The following is a 16,792-nucleotide window of genomic DNA, read 5'->3' as shown; positions in this document are numbered from 1 at the left end:
ACTGTAAATACTTGAGAATTAAATTTTTTCATTTAGATTTAAACACACCACACAGAAAAGAATGACTTTGATCTGGATTAGAGGGCTGAATTCTGGCAGGAAGAGTCAATGTAGTTATCAGTTTTGTTATATACCAGTGACTAAAATGTAAATCCTCATGAGTTAGAGACCATCTTTATTTAAAATGTTGTATCCAGGGAGGAAAAAAAATCTATTGGGATATTTATCTTAGTTTTTAGTAGTGTATTTCACAAAGAAATGGATGCTTGATCCTACCTCTAGAAGCAACAATAAATGTCGGACTTCCCTGGTGGCACAATGGTTAAGAATACGCCTGCCAATGCAGGGGACACAGGTTTGAGCCCTGGTCGGGGAAGATCCCACATGCCGCAGAGCAACTAAGCCCATGCGCCACTACTACTGAGCCTGCGCTCTAGAGCCCTCAAGCCACAACTACTGAGCCCACGTGCCACAACTACTGAAGCCCGCAGGCCTAGAGCCCGTGCTCTGCCACAGCAGAAGCCACGGCAGTGAGAAGCCTGCACACCACAACAAAGAATAGCCCCCGCTCGCTGCAGCTAGAGGGAACCCACGCAACAAAGACCCAATGCAGCCAAAAAATAATTAATTAATTAATTAATTAAAAAATAAATGTCAGCAAAACAGAGATCAGAGTTCACATTTCACAGGTGAAGTGTTTTTGTTTTTATTTATTAGCAGAAAATTCTTTTTAACAATTGCTCTGAATTTTAGTGGGTATGCTAGCCCATGCTTCACGAAGTAACAGGAATGTTAAGCCCAGAAGCTATACTGTACACCCCTTGTACTTCCAGGGTTAAGAAAGCTTAATCAATATTAGATTAACAAGATAATTTTAATTCACAAAGTGGCCCATATAGAAATTCTGTTCTTATTTGATAATTTTGTTTAGTAAGTGAGATTCTAGTCCTCATGGTTTTTTTGTTGTTTTTCTGAGCCTTCCTTCAGTTTGACTTAGTTTTTCCCACTGTTATATACTAAACACTCTCTAGTTACCCTTTGAACCTCTCAACCTCACATATTGCAAAGTTACCTCCAATTCTGCAGGTCTAACGTCAAGCTCGATAACACAGCTACCTGCCACCTTCCCCCGCAGACCTGGCCTTCCCTCGTGGACCTTGTGCTGTGGGTAACACCACCATCTAGCCTGTTCTCCAGCGAGAAACCGGTGCCATCTCAGCCTCGTTTGTCCTTCGCACTCAGTCAACACCCAAGTCCTGTTGATTCCACCTCCTGTATCTTCCCAACCCCCCAGTGCTCTCTTCCTCTCTCATCCTTCTGCCACTGCCTTGGTTCCAGCGTTCACAACTAACCAAACTGCTACAAACAGCCTTTTACTTGCTCTCCCTGTACTGTCTCACCTAACTCTGATCTGATGTTTCCCAACCTGGTATCAGTGGTTCTTTACTACAGGCCCTCTGTCAAGCCTTTAAAATATTAATATGTGCTCAGAACCCCCAAATAGGGGTATGGCATGCACTGTCGTTTAGACTTACTTGACAATGAAACCTTTTCTCCCTGGCACATCTATTCACATCTCACAGGGCGGTACTCTTTGGAACCCATTTTCCTTTGCCACCTGAATCATTTCTGCAAATTGGATCATGTTACCTCCTACTTTAAAACCTTTAATGACACCCCAGGGTCTTAAGAGTATGTCCAATTGTGTCCAAGGCCCTTCACCGTCTGCCACTCATCCGCCTTCTCAGTCACCTTTCCCAATTACACGTCCCCATGAACCCTAAGCTCTGCCTTCTCAGGACTCCTTGGAGGTGTGTGAACATGCCGTGTTTCTCCGTCTGTACACATGTGGTCTGACTCTGCCAGCGCTCCTATCTCCTTGGCCAACCCTTTCTGTGTCACTTCTTCTTCAAAGCCTTCCCCATCTTTTCCGTAAAGACTTGGTTGCACTCTCGTCTATATTCCCTCTTTTGTAAAACTGATCACACCTTAGGGTAAAGTGCAGTGACTGGACTGAGGCGTAGTCACCATCTTAAGTCGTCTTAATTCCCCAGCACAGCACACCTTAGGGTAAAGTGCAGTGACTGGACTGAGGCGTAGTCACCATCTTAAGTCGTCTTAAGTCCCCAGCACCTAGTACAGTGCCTGGCGCTCAGCAAGTACTCAGGAAATGTTTGATGAAAGAATGAATGCGCGAATGAAGAAAGGAATGAAATGAGTTAGAAGCTAAGCAGAGCACATCATGTTAAAACTGGCAACTTGACCTTAGAAACAGAATGTAGACATCACTTTGTGTTGGGCTCAATGTGTGACTCGAGGTACCAAGGAAGTGAACTCAGCTCTCAGTGAATTGAACTGTCAGCATGAAACCAAAAATGTCAAAAGAGGCAGAATTTATGAATGTGCTGATCATGGGGAAATCCTTAAAAATACAGGACACTCAGGCCATTGTATTTTTGTATAGAAACGTAACTTTTACGTGTTCCTCATGTTGTATTGTTTTTACTTTTCTTATAAAACTAATGAACCCATGACCTTATATCATGAAAAATGCATGGCAACAAGGCTAAGCAATATAAATGCTCTTTGGGGTTATTTATTCTGTTTATGGAATATATTTTAAAACAATACCCATTACCAGAGATCTACATCTTCATACCACAATATTATTTTCAATGATGATTCATAAAGCAAATATTTTTCATTGCATTTAATTAAATTTCTCTTGCTGCTGCTTTTAAAATCTTTTCTCCTTTGCATTCTGCCTCTCACGTCAGAGCTATCAGCCTCACCACGTAACCTTGACCAGTTCACAAAGTCATCATAGACTTTGGAACCTTTACTAATTTGAGATTTCATCTTCTACAATTTAAACAAATTTTTGAAAACCACCTTTTCCTCAGTGTACCACCACGGAAACTTTTTGAGTGAAGTTGACACAAGCGTTTAAAAGCCAAATGCCTGACGACATTAACCCAGCCAGAGGGATCCTCCATCCCTGGAGGATCAGAGCACCCCGCAAAGCACGCACTGCAGCTGGCTGAAACCCACTGCTGACTTACTTAGAAGAGGCTTCTGGCTAATGATAAAACCGTCCGATAAAAGGTGGATGTTCAGCCCATCAGCTGGATGTTTGTTTTACATCTTTTCAGCATCTGGCTTGTTGGCTCTTTCGTTCATCCAGTCATCGGTTCAACAAACATTTATGAAGTGTACACTCTTTGCCAGATGCTATACTAGGCACTGGGGAATAGAAAGATGAATGCGTTCCCTTTCCTCAAAAGTCACATAATCCTATGTGAATGCAGGGAGGTGGAGGAAAATAGCGGGCGCATAAGCAACCAGCCCTAACGGGATGTGCAGTACCCTTCCAGATCAAGGTGGGGTGGGAGGTGACTTATACACCATGAGGCAGAGGGTTAAAAGAGGCTTTCCTGAAGAAGTGGCCGGTGAGCTGGGCCTTCAAGGATGTCTTGGAAGTTTCTGGATGGACAGAGAGGTGAAGGGCATTGCTCCCAGAGTGAACAACGTGATCAAAGGCCTGAGCAGAGGAGGCATCTGTGGGCCCAGGGAAGGGAGATTGTCCACTGCAGCTAAAGCACCAGCCCACAGCAGGCCGGCAAGGAACGTGGCTGAGAAGCTCAATGCAGGTCAGACTGTGAGGGCTTTGAAGGACATTCTCAGGAGTCTGACTTTATCTTTGGGTGTTGAGAATTTCCTGCAAGTTTTCTGTGTAGGTCAAACTTCAAAATAAGCTGATTTTTTTTTAACTTTTCTTGCAGCTGTTTTGTCATACAGTTGGCACAGAATTCCACATAGTGTAGGGGGGAATCATCTGAGGGTCTGTCCCTTAAATCAGGTCCTATCTGCAAAGTGACAACTCAGCTCTGTTATTTTAAGTGAGTGGTCACACTCTGTAGCACATTACAACGTCACCCTTAAAATAAAACCAATTATTTTCATCCGCTCCTTAATTTGAAAGAGAGAAAAAATTAACCTGCATTTTACCTTATTGCCACATTCAGTAAGATGCTTAAATCTGAATGCTGTTCTTATTCAGCTACCTGTTTATATTGGGAGCATTTATTCAAATTGGATGGACACCCATACACCTTGTAAGATACTCCACGTAACCACTGGCTCTAACAGAGGCTGCTCTGGGTCCCAGGTTTTCCCCTCCATGTTTATTTTACTCCCATTGGAAATGATGGAGGGGCATTCATTTGGACAGATGGTTCTCAATCTTGCATAGAATTACCTGGGAGGTTTAAAAAAAATTTTTTTATTAAAAAAATTAATGTCTGGGACATATATCCCAGAGTTTAATGAATCTGAGATGGGGCCCAGGACTCAGGACTTTTTAAAAGCTCCCAGGTGGTTTTAAAGTACAGCAGGGGCTTCCCTGGTGGCGCAGTGGTTAAGAATCCACCTGCCAATGCAGAGGACACGGGTTGAGCCCTGGTCCGGGAGGATCCCACTTGCGGAGCAACTAAGCCCGTGTGCCACAACTACTGAGCCTGCGCTCTAGAGCCCGTGAGCCACAACTACTGAAGCCTGCGTGCCTAGAGTCCATGCTCCACAACAAGAGAAGCCACCGCAAGGAGAAGCCGACCCACAGCAACAAAGAGTAGCCCCCGCTCTCCGCAACTAGAGAAAGCCCGCATGCAGTAACGAAGACCCAACACAGCCAAAAATAATTAATTAAATAAAATTTTAGAAATAAATAAATAAAGTGCATCAGGATTGGGACCGCCGAATAAGAGGGTGATAGCTGGGCCACAGCAGCGTTCTGACTCTTCTCAGGAGCACTATATCACCATCCTCACCTTGACTCTGGGTACACATCCCCCTTGCAGTTCTGACTCCAGCCAACTGAGCACAGACCCCCCATGAGTTCAGAGAGGCCACTGCTGCAGCACAAGAAGCTCCTACAGCACAAACACTCAGCCTCTGTATACCCAGGCCTAATTTCTCAACAAGCACAAGGGCAGCAGATTCAAGAAAAGGGACTCTTCTTGAAGAAAGCAGAGCGCTCCTTAGAGTTTTAAAATAAAACCCTTCCACCCCCAGAACAGAGTGGTCATGGTTGATAGATTAGCTAGGGTTAGATTTTTTTTTCTTTTCCCTATTTCATAGCATTTGTGCCTATGCCTCCTTTTTTCATTTTTAAAAAAATTTTTATACAATTTTTAAAGGCTACTTTCCATTTAGTCATCACAAAACATTGGCTATATTCCCTTTGTTGTACAATACATCCTGAGCCCATCTTATATCCAGTAGTTTGTATCTCCCACTTCCTCACCCCTATATTGCCCCTCCCCCCCTCAACTGACAACCACTCATTTGTTCCCCATATCTGTGATTCCGCTTCTTTATTGTTACATTCACTAGTTTGTTGTATTTTTTAGATTCCACATGTAAGTGATTTCATACAGTATTTGTCTTTCTAGCTAGAGTTAGATGGACTAAAAATGACACTAAGCATAGTGGCTTAGATAAGAAAGAGAAGTGTTTTCCTCTTATACACACACAGGCCATCCAGGGCCGGTATGTCGGCTTCACCCCCAGGAAGATAGGCTGCTTCCCTCCTTTTGCCTATCGCTATCCAAGGCGGAAGGTTAAATTTTAGACATCGTGTTCATATTCCAGCCAGCAAGGACGAGGCGGGAAGGGGAAAATGCCACATTTTCTTTTTGTGGGTTTTTCCTTGAAGCTGCACACAACATTCTACTTATATCCTTTTGCCCAGCACTTAGTCACGTGGCACCTTCAAGGGAGGTCAGCAAATATAGTCTGTATGCCAAAAGGTCTTGTGCCCAGCTAAAAACGGAGGGCTGCTTTGCTACTGCAAGGGAGGAACAAAGTCCTGGAATAACAGCCTCCTGCCCCCCCTCGGGCAACTGGATGATAACTATTAAATTACATGTAAATGGTGTGTTTGATTTGGGGTCCTGCTGAAAACCACTAAAATGAGGTGATTTTTCTTGTATCCCAAATTTCCATGGGTCTTGCTCCCACCGCCCTAAGAAAACACCAGTCCTACAAGAAACGTGTTCCAGGGAGTCCTTCGGAAAACCAAGCCTCAAATCTACCGCCCCTCCAATGGGGTAGAGTGGATGTTTACACTTAGAGAGAGAGAGGACGTGCCGCCTTCTCTGCAGGTTAATTCTCCCAGATCTACACTGGTGGCAGCAGCTCTCTCTTGTTCATTCTGGAAGCAGCACAGATTATTTTCACTGGGTCATAAATATGTTTAATCTTCTATTATATAACCTTTTAAACCAGTTGTCTTGGGTGGCTGCAAATCATAGTTTAGAACGAACTTTTTTTTTTTTTTTAACATCTTTATTGGAGTACAATTGCTCTACAATGGTGTGTTTGTTTCTGCTTTATAACAAAATGAATCAGCTATACGTATACATATATCCCCATATCCCCTCCCTTTTGCATCTCCCTCCCACCCTCCCTATCCCACCCCTCCAGGCGGTCACAAAGCCCCGAGCTGATCTCCCTGTGCTATGCGGCTGCTTCCCACTAGCTATCTATTTTACGTTTGGTAGTGTATATATGTCCATGCCACTCTCTCACTTCATCCCAGCTTACCCTTCCCCCTCTCTGTGTCCTCAAGTCCATTTTCTACATCTGTGTCTTTATTCCTGTCCTGCCCCTAGGTAGAACCAACTTTCTAAGATTTAAAGGCCCGTGAAGTTCCTGGGTGCTCTAGCTACATATCTGAGATTAAGAGCAGAGGGTGTAGAACTTGCTACAAAATTCATTTCAAGGAGAGGAAGCAAAATGCTTTGGGCCGGTTCCTGGGTATTCTTCATTTTCTATTTTTATTTTTATTTTTTTTTCTTTTTTCACTCTTGAGTCAAACCAAGGCTAAGGTAAGAATTAGCAGTCAAATGTGCTACTGTCCTATGCAGGGTCTGCTTTCTCTTCCTTCCCCAGTGTTCCAGGACCTGCGGAGGGGGCATCCAGAAGCGCGAGGTTCTTTGCAAACAGCGCATGGCTGATGGCAGCTTCTTGGAGCTTCCAGAGACCTTCTGTTCGGCCCCCAAACTGGCCTCCCAGCAAGCCTGCAAGAAAGATGACTGTCCCAGCGAGTGGCTGCTCTCTGACTGGACAGAGGTAAGTATGCTTCTCGGAAGGAGATAACAAAAGAGACATAAGGAGGAGAAGGCACCCAAGCTTATAGATACAGAAGGCAAGAGGAGAACAAAATAATCCTCCTAACACTGTGGAACAGAGTTTTGTTTTTTTAATTTTTATCGGAGCATAGTTGATTTACACTTTTGTGTTAGTTTCAGGTGTACAGCAAAGTGAATCAGTTCTTCATGGAACAGAGTTTCTGTAAGCACTGATACCATATTGTGTAACTAGATTTTAACTAGGCTGCAGGGATGGGAGTTAAGCAGCCAGCCCTCACTCAACAGTCAGAAGCAGGGAATTGTAAACGGGCCCTTCGCGGGACAAAACCAGGCCTAATTCCTTCGTACTGTTCAGGCCCAGGATTCTACTCAGAACACCGGGTTCTTCCTCTACCTTCACTCCCGCCTTCTTGACCCCCCTGCATCTCATACTCCCCGATGTTTCTAGTCTCTCCTCAGGAAAGGCAAAGCCTCTCTAGTTTTTCTCTTCCAAGTTACTGGAGAATGAGGCACATGATTTATTAGGAAAAGAAGGCCAAGGAAATCCTGCCTCTTTCCTGTCAGTTTTCTGGCTCCAAAACATCAACAGCTTCCCAGCAAGAGAAGTTGATTTCCCCCGTTGCCCTGCATCTGGGGAGATGGCTGCATCAGCATTACCGTTCCTGACTTGCCTTGTAAGTTAGTGATAGACCCCCAACTAACCTACTTCTCTAAATCCTTCCTACTTGAGCACTAGCATGAACTAATTCATTGATACCCAGCTTCAACTTGTTTTCAGCCTCTCCTCCTTCTTTGACTTGCCTGCAACTCCCCCAGCTTCATGGGCCTATGTGTCTTTCATAGAGAAATCTCCCTCGCAAGCAGATACAGCCAAGAACAGAATGACAAGGCCTGAAGTGAACATCTCTGTGTCCCAGGCAGATTCGAGCCCCTCTCCTTTCTTGCATAGAGGCATCTGAACTGGCCTTGGTGATCTCACTGCCTCCTTTGCAGTCTTTCCAACTCACAGGACAGAGCTGCTGCTGGTTAAAATACATCACAGAGGGGAAAGCTGCCTCTGAAAATTAAGATGCCATGACTTTCAACCTACATTCTGAGAATTCTTGCCCCGTGTTTTGTCAACCCGTGTAGAGGTCCATCAGACGGTGCCTGCAAAGGGCACTGAAATTGAGAGGTAACCGATATCACCATAGATTTTGTAATTTGGCAGTAAAATTGCCTTCTGATGGTAGCTCCCCGCAAATGGCTCAGAACAGAAGGGGCAATGATTATTATTTCATCTTCTAGAAATAATTTTGTTTCAGAAGGATAAAAGATTAAATGTATGGAATGAGCGTATCTGTATGTGCATGTGTGAACATGTCAGTGACAATTTTTCCATGGATTGTTGATTTGGGGTATGGTATCATATATGAAAAATCATTAACAAAACTAGCAGTGCAGACGAGGGCACTGATGTATTTGCCAAGTAAGTGACTCTAGATGAAGATTTCTCCCAGGGGCGTCGTGTAAAAGGCGCTGCTCTTCTAAGTCTGTCGGTGATAGTCTTCCATGAGTGGGATGCTGAGAAAGGGACTTGTGTGTATTAGAACTGTCCTCCCAACTTCCTGGAGTTTGTGGCCTCTGAGCATATGGAACATGGAGAAAATCTGAAGGAGGGACCCTGTGATTAGGCACTAAGGAAAGGAGACTGCTGCATTGCAATCCCATGGGTCCCATTAAGTAAAGGAGACCTTTAGAACAGTATCACGTGTAGTTAAGAGTTCAGACTCAAAGACAGGCAAACTTAGGTTTGAATCCTGACTCCGCCACTTACTAGCTATATAACCTGGGCTAGTTACTTAACCCTTCTAGGCCTTAGTTTGCTTAGCTAAATATTGGAGATGATAATGGTGTTCGCTAACATGGTTATTGGGACGCTTAAAAATTAAATGATGCACATAAAGTACTTTGTGTCTAGTAAAAGTTAACCCTTACTATTGTTATGATTTTCTTCCATCCCTCCTCATTGTCGGGAAAAGGAGAGGAAATAAAAGAAAGCACTTGACTGGCTGGACCCAGGATCATGACCAAGGCCTCCCACAAGCTTTGCTGGTCTTCCTAGGAGGTGGAAGTTACACTTGGGGAACTAGGTAGAGTTAGCCCTTATCCAGGGAATGGTACTAGGTTCTGCATTATCTGGGCTGATGAATGGAAATTCCAAACAATGAGAAGGGGCTGGGAATGGTGGGATTTTAACCCCAATTCACTGAGGTTAAACTCAAGCTGGTGCCATACAAAAGTGCTCCTGGGGGTGTTCACAGGGTTTCCAGTTGCCCCTATCATCCCAACAACCCTTCCCTTGGCCCCTCTGGCTGGGATGAGACGTGCATTCCACACACCCCCACATGACTCCCCTTGGAGAAAGGAAGACCTGGATGATCTATGGGTGTTTTTCATCCTCAGCTATCTGGGCGCAATCTCATGGTTACTGCACAGAATCCCTCAGAGACAGAATTAAGCCAAAGTTTTAAACACTTCAAATAAAATTACTTTCAGATCCTATTCTGAGGAAAGGCCTCTCAAAAGACCTTACTTCTTTTCTTTAAAAGAAACACTTGCATCTCTTGAAAGAGTTGGCTATTCATTATTTTTTAAGTCATATTTTTACGGAAATTCCTCCCTCACAAAAATATAAAAGAAATTAAACTCAATTTTCGAGCTAGAAGGAACTTAGGAGATCCTATAACCTAGTTGTTCTTTTAAAAATTAAAGCCACAAGACCCTTTTTTCCATTGAAATGTTTTTGTGAAGCCAGAAATCTAAAACAGAACAAATCAGAGCTGTTTTGGTTGAAGTAGTGGGTAGGTTGGGTAGGGGTCCTGGATCTCCAAGTGGTTGGGTCTCCAGACCACCTGAGAAGCCCCTAAATCACTTGTTCAACATAATTAAAGAACACAGTCTGAAAATCCCTGCTCGAGTATAGTTTCCCTGTTTTAAAGATGTGGAAATTGAGAGAAGTTTAGAAATTGAGAATTTTAGAGAAAGAACTAGACTTGACCCAAATCCTAAGCTCGTCTTCTGACACACAGTCCATTTTTCCATTTTTCTACTTGGCAGCACTAAAATGACCAGGCTTTTAAACTTTCCAGGCTCTTTACCCCCATCCCACCTGATCCCTGGATTCGGTGCTGTCATTTACAATAAAATAAGGGATCGTGGAATCCATGATCATCAGGTAACAAAAGCAACGGGCTTGATTCTCATCCCTGTTTTTTGCGTCTTAAATGTCTTTCAGGGTGGTGGATATCACAGTGCCTTGCATAGAATAGTTCATTTCCATGGGCTAGCATATAAAACTTAGATACATAAGATAATATTTTTTGGTTTCTACTGTCATTCTTCAAGTTAACGTGGCATGCTGCCATGACCCTAGTTCAGGCCGTTATCATCTCAAGCCTGGACTACCATGGCAGCCTTCTTAACTGACATCCCTGTCTGCCATTCATCTCCTACTCCCATCCCTCCCAGACACTGTTGCCAGATTAACCTTCTCAAAATACCTCTTTCATCATTTCACTCTTCCCTTTAATGGCTCCTCATTGCCTTATGGACCAATTCCAAACCTTCTGTCAAAATTAAAAGTCTCCAACATCTGGCCCCAAACAACCTCTTGAGCTCCTGACACTCTCCACTTGGCCCCTCTGTTCAGTCAAACTGGTTTAGGTCTGCCCACAAGCCTGCCTTGGCCTTGTGCACTGAACTCTTCTACCTTGATTCTGGTTATTTCCCTGCCTCCCATGCTTATCCCCGGTTCTCTACACCCATCCAGACTCCAGTGATCTTCCAGATTAGGCCAGGAAATCACTAGTATACCATAAGCATTCACCAATTGTTAGCATTAATATTTTAATACTTCACTTGACTTTTAGTTTTATATTTTTACTAAATTCTTTTATTACTATATAATTATTTAAACAGCTTTATTGAGGTATAATTTATATACTATAAAATTCAACTTAGCATAATGTCTTCAAGGTTTATCCATTTTGTAGCACATTATCGAACATTCCTTCTTAGGGTGGAATAAAATATTCCATGATACAGATATACCGCATTTCATTTATCCATTCACCAAATCAGGGATATTTGAGTTGTTTCCACTTTTGCCTATTAAGAATCATGTTGCTATGAACCTTAGCATACAAGTCTTTATATGGATGTATGTTTTCATTTCTATTGGGTAAGATACCTAGGACTGAAATTGCTGGGTCATATGATAAATGTATGCTTAACTTTTTTAAAAACCATCAAACTTGCTTTCTAAAAGGGCTGTGCTATTTTACATTCCCACCAGCAATACAGGAAGGCTCTAATTTTTCCACATCCTCACTTATAATAATAATAATTATTGTTGTCCGTCTTTTGGATTATGGAAATTTTAGTGAATATAAAGTGGGATTTCATTGGGGTTTTGATTTCTATGTTCCCTAATATACTATTTCATTTTAACAATGCATTTGGATTTCTTCCCATTATTTGATGACATCGCCTTGAGGTTAGGAACCATCTTGCACATTTTGTCCCATAGCATGTAGCGCCCCACCTCAAACAAAGTAAATGCATAAGAATTATCTGATACTTGGCATTAAAGTATTATAATTTATTTGTAAAGGAAGGAGATAGGAATTAGCATTAACTGAATGTCATTTCTATGTGTGATATTTTAAAATATATTATCTCATTTAATTCCCAGCCTTGCAAAATAAGTATAAGAAGTGGTAACAGACTCAGAGAGTTTAAGAGACTTGCCAACTAGTGAAATACTGAGTTGAACTCTGTGACTCTCTAACTCTAAAGCCCAGGCCACAAAAGTAAAAACAGGGAGCCCAGTGGGAGGGAGGGCCCCCACCAGCCAAAGCTGCGACTGTCCTTGGGACCACGGGCCAGTTGTTTCAACAAGTAACTTAAAGACAAAATGGAAAAACAAGGAGGTTTCTGCCTGAGATCATGTTGATGTGAAACCAGGGATGGCCACCCTGGGCCAGTTCCCTGAAACCTGGACCTCGAAGGCCACCTTTATTCAAACAAAGAAAGGATTTTGCCATTTGGAGGTCAACATGTTAGAGCCATGTGGCTGACAGGGTCTTGGTGCTCCAGCCTGGTGTCAGGGCTGAGCCTCCAAGGTGGGAGAGCCGAGTACAGGACATTGGACCACCAGAGACCTCCCAGGCCCACGTAACAGCAATCGGTGAGAGCTCTCCCAGAGATCTCTGTCTCAACACTAAGACCCAGCTCCACCAAATGGCCAGCAAGCTTCAGTGCTGGACACCCCATGCCAAACAACTAGCAAGACAGGAACACAATCCCACCCATTAGCAGAGAGGCTGCCTAAAATCATACTACATTCACAGACACCCCAAAACACACCACCAGACGTGGCCCTGCCCACCAGAAGGACAAGATCCAGCTCCACCCACCAGAACTCAGGCACCAGTCCCCTCCACCAGGAAGCCTACACAAGCCACTGAACCAACCTCACCCACTGGGGGGAGACACCAAAAACAATGGGAAATACGAACATGCAGCCTGCGAAAAGGAGACCCCAAATACAGTAAGTTAAACAAAATGAGAAGACAGAAATAAGCAGATGAAGGACCAAGGTAAAAACCCACCAGACCAAACAAATGAAGAGGAAATAGGCAGTCTACCTGAAAAACAATTCAGAGTAATGATAGTAAAGATATCCAAAATCTTGGAAATAGAATGGAGAAAATACAAGAAATGTTTAACAAGGACCTAGAAGAACTAAAGAGCAAACAATGATGAACAACACAATAAAAGAAATTTAAAATTCTCTAGAAGGAATCAATAGCAGAATAACTGAGGCAGAAGAATGGATAAGTAACCTGGAAGATAAAATAGTGGAAATACCTACTGCAGAGCAGAAAAAAGAAAAAAGAATGAAAATTGAGGACAGTCTCAGAGACCTCTGGGACAACATTAAATGCACCAACATTCAAATTAAAGGGGTCCCAGAAGAGGAAGAGAAAAAGAAATCATCTGAGAAAATATTTGAAGAGATTATAGTTGAAAACTTCCATAACATGGGAAAGGAAATTGCCAATCAAGTCCAGGAAGCACAGAGAGTCCCATACAGGATAAATCCAAGGAGAAACACTCCAAGACACATATTAGTCAAACTATCAAAAATTAAATACAAAGAAAAAATATTAAAAGCAGCAAGACAAAAGCAACAAATAACATACAAGGGAATCCCCATAAGGTTAACAGCTGATCTTTCAGCAGAAGCTCTGCAAGCCAGAAGGGAGTGGCAGGACGTATTTAAAGTGATGAAAGGGAAAAACCTACAACCAAGATTACTCGACCCAGCAAGGATCTCATACAGATTCAACAGAGAAATTAAAACCTTTACAAACAAGCAAAAGTTAAGCTGGCCACCAAACCAGCTTTACAACAAATGCTAAAGGAACTTCTCTAGGCAGGAAACACAAGAGAAGGAAAAAACCTACAAAAACAAACCCAAAACAATTAAGAAAATGGTAATAGGAACCTACACATCAATAATTACCTTAAATGTAAATTGATTAAATGCTCCAACCAAAAGACATGGACTGGCTGAATGGATACAAAAACAAGACCCGCATATATGCTGTCTACAAGAGACCCACTTCAGACCTAGGGACACATAGAGACTGAAAGTGGGGGGATGGAAAAAGATATTCCATGCAAATGGAAATCAAAAGAAAGCTGGAGTAGCAATACTCATATCATAAAAAAATAGACTTTAAAATAAAGACTATTACAAGATACAAGGAAGGACATGACATAATGATCAAGGGATCAATCCAAGAAGAACATATAACAATTGTAAACAGTTATGCACCCAACACAGGAGGACCCCAATATATAAGGCGAATGCTAACAGCCATAAAAGGGAAAATCGACAGTAACACAATCATAGTAGGGGACTTTAACACCCCACTTTCACCAATGGACAGATCATCCTAAATGAAAATAAACAAGGAAACGCAGCTTTAAATCACACATTAAACAAGATGGACTTAATTGATATTTATAGGATATTCCATCCAAAAACAACAGAATACACTTTCTTCTCAAGTGCGCATGGAACATTCTCCAGGATAGATCATATCTTGGGTCACAAGTCAAGCCTTGGTAAATTTAAGAAAATTGAAATCATATCAAGTATCTTTTCAACCAGAATGCTATGAGACTAGATATCAATTACAGGAAAAAAACTATCAAAAATACAAACACATGGAGGCTAAACAATATGATACTAAATAACCAAGAGATCACTGAAGAAATCAGAGGAAATCAAAAAATACATAGAAACAAGTGACAATAAAAACACAACGACCCAAAACCAGTGGGATGCAGCAAAAGCAGTTCTAAGAGGGAAGTTTATAGCTATACAATCCTAACTCAAGAAACAAGAAAAATCTCAAATAAACAACCTAACCTTACACCTAAAGCGATTCGAGAAAGAAGAACAAAAAAACCCCTAAGTTAGCAGAAGGAAAGAAATCATAAAGATCAGATCAGAAAGAAATGAAAAAGAAATGAAGGAAACAGTAGCAAAGATCAATAAAACTAAAAGCTGGTTCTTTGAGAAGATAAACAAAATTGATAAACCATTAGCCAGACTCATCAAGAAAAAAACAAAAGGGAGAAGACAGAAATCAACAGAATTAGAAATGAAAAAGGAGAAGTAACAACTGACAATGCAGAAATATAAAGGATCATGAGACATTACTACAAGCAGCTATATGCCAATAAAATGGACAACCTGGAAGAAATGGACAAATTCTTAGAGAAGCACGACCTTCCAAGACTGAACCAGGAAGAAATAGAAAATATAAACAGACCAATCACAAGCACTGATACTGAAACTGTGATTAAAAATGTTCCAATAAACAAGACCCCAGGACCAGATGGCTTCACGGGCGAATTCTATCAAACATTTAGAGAAGAGCTAACACGTATCCTTCTCAAACTCTTCCAAAATGTAGCAGAGGGAGGAACACTCCCAAACTCATTCTATGAGGCCACCATCACCCTGAAACCAAAACCAGACAAAGATGTCACAAAGAAAGAAAACTACAGGCCAGTATCACAGATGAACATAGATGCAAAAATCCTCAACAAAATATTAGCAAACAGAATCCAACAGCACATTAAAAGAATCATACACCATGATCAAGTGGGGTTTATCCCAGGAATGCAAGGATTCTTCAATATATGCAAATCAATCAATGTGATGTACCATATTAACATATTGAAGGATAAAAACCATATGATAATCTCAATAGATTCAGAAAAAACTAAAAATAGAACTAACATATGCCCCAGCAATCCCACTACTGGGCATATACCCTGAGAAAATCATAATTCAAAATGAGACATACCACAATGTTCATTGTAGCACTGTTTACAATAGCCAGGACACGGAAGCAACCTAAGTGTCCATCGACAGATGAATGGATAAAGAAGATGTGGCACATATATACAGTGGAATATATTGTATATTCCTAGGGGCATATACAATAGGTATATGAACCTAGGGTTAAGACAGGAATAAAGACGCAGACATAGAAAATGGACTTAAAGACACGGGGAGAGGGAAGGGTAAGCTGGGACAAAGTGAAAGAGTAGTATTGACATATATACACCACCAAATGTAAAATAGATAGTGAGAAGCAGCCACATAGCAGAGGGAGATCAGCCTGGTGCTTTGTGACCACCTAGTGGGTGGCATACGCAAGTGGGAGGGGATAGGGGTATATATGTATACATAGAGCTGATTCACTTTGTTATACAGCAGAAACTAACACAGCATTGTGATGCAATTATACTCCAATAAAGATGTTAGAATAAAAAAGTAAAAATAGGTGAAAGGTCCACAGGAGACCTGAGACTAGAAAATCTGAGAGTAGAATATGCCTATAGTATGGATGTGTCTTCCCACATTGTTACATAATTAATATTTCTCTATCTCTCTTAGTTGCTATTGCTTTTCCAAGCAACTTCTTCCTTATTTTGGTGAGTTTCAGAGGCCACACAAACCCATTAGCCTTTAGTTACATGAATTTACATGCTTTGGGCCCTTTTTTCCCCACCAGTGTTCCACGAGCTGCGGGGAGGGCACCCAGACGCGAAGTGCTGTTTGCCGGAAGGTGCTGAAAACAGGTGTCTCAGCTACTGTCAATTCCTCCCTGTGCCCGCCCCTGCCGTTCTCTTCATCCATCAGGCCCTGTATGCTGGCCACCTGTGCAAGTGAGTATGCCAGAGCTCTGGGGATGGGGGGACGGCAAGAGCAGTAGCTTTCCCTGAACCCAAGACCAGCGGCAGATTGGCAGTAAAGCCCTCTGAGGGCATTAGGCTGAGGGCATCAGCTGGAGATGGGAGAGGAATCTTAATTACACGTGGCCAGGCAGGATGCTCTTCTCTGCTGGAAAAAACAGTTTGCAGGAGGTAGAGCAAAGTTCACTTGCTGGCATATGGAGATCTGGAAGCTGGAGTCAGCATGTTACTAATGAAGCCTAATGTTACCCACTCCGGTGTTTTAAACTAAACAGATTTGTTTTGTTTAATATTAATCCCTAGAGGTGTAACAC

The 16,792-nt window shown here is 42.2% G+C and overlaps 1 protein-coding gene across 3 annotated transcripts in view; it reads left to right on the top strand.

Moving 5' to 3' along the window:
* Positions 1-16,792, top strand: part of ADAMTSL1 (ADAMTS like 1) — a 472,971-nt gene that overhangs the window by 284,909 nt on the left and 171,270 nt on the right. For all 3 annotated transcript variants that reach the window (XM_081238316.1, XM_081238315.1, XM_081238317.1), the window contains 2 exons: positions 6,952-7,131; positions 16,298-16,451. In XM_081238316.1, coding sequence (XP_081094442.1) covers positions 6,952-7,131; positions 16,298-16,451 — 334 coding nt within the window. The remainder of the gene's footprint in view (positions 1-6,951; positions 7,132-16,297; positions 16,452-16,792) is intronic.

Source organism: Mesoplodon bidens, assembly GCF_964165515.1.
Source record: "Mesoplodon bidens genome assembly, chromosome: 6".
NCBI classification, from domain to species: domain Eukaryota; kingdom Metazoa; phylum Chordata; class Mammalia; order Artiodactyla; family Ziphiidae; genus Mesoplodon; species Mesoplodon bidens.
Note: the sequence above shows the minus strand (reverse complement) of the source record. Positions and strands in the feature narration are given on the sequence as shown.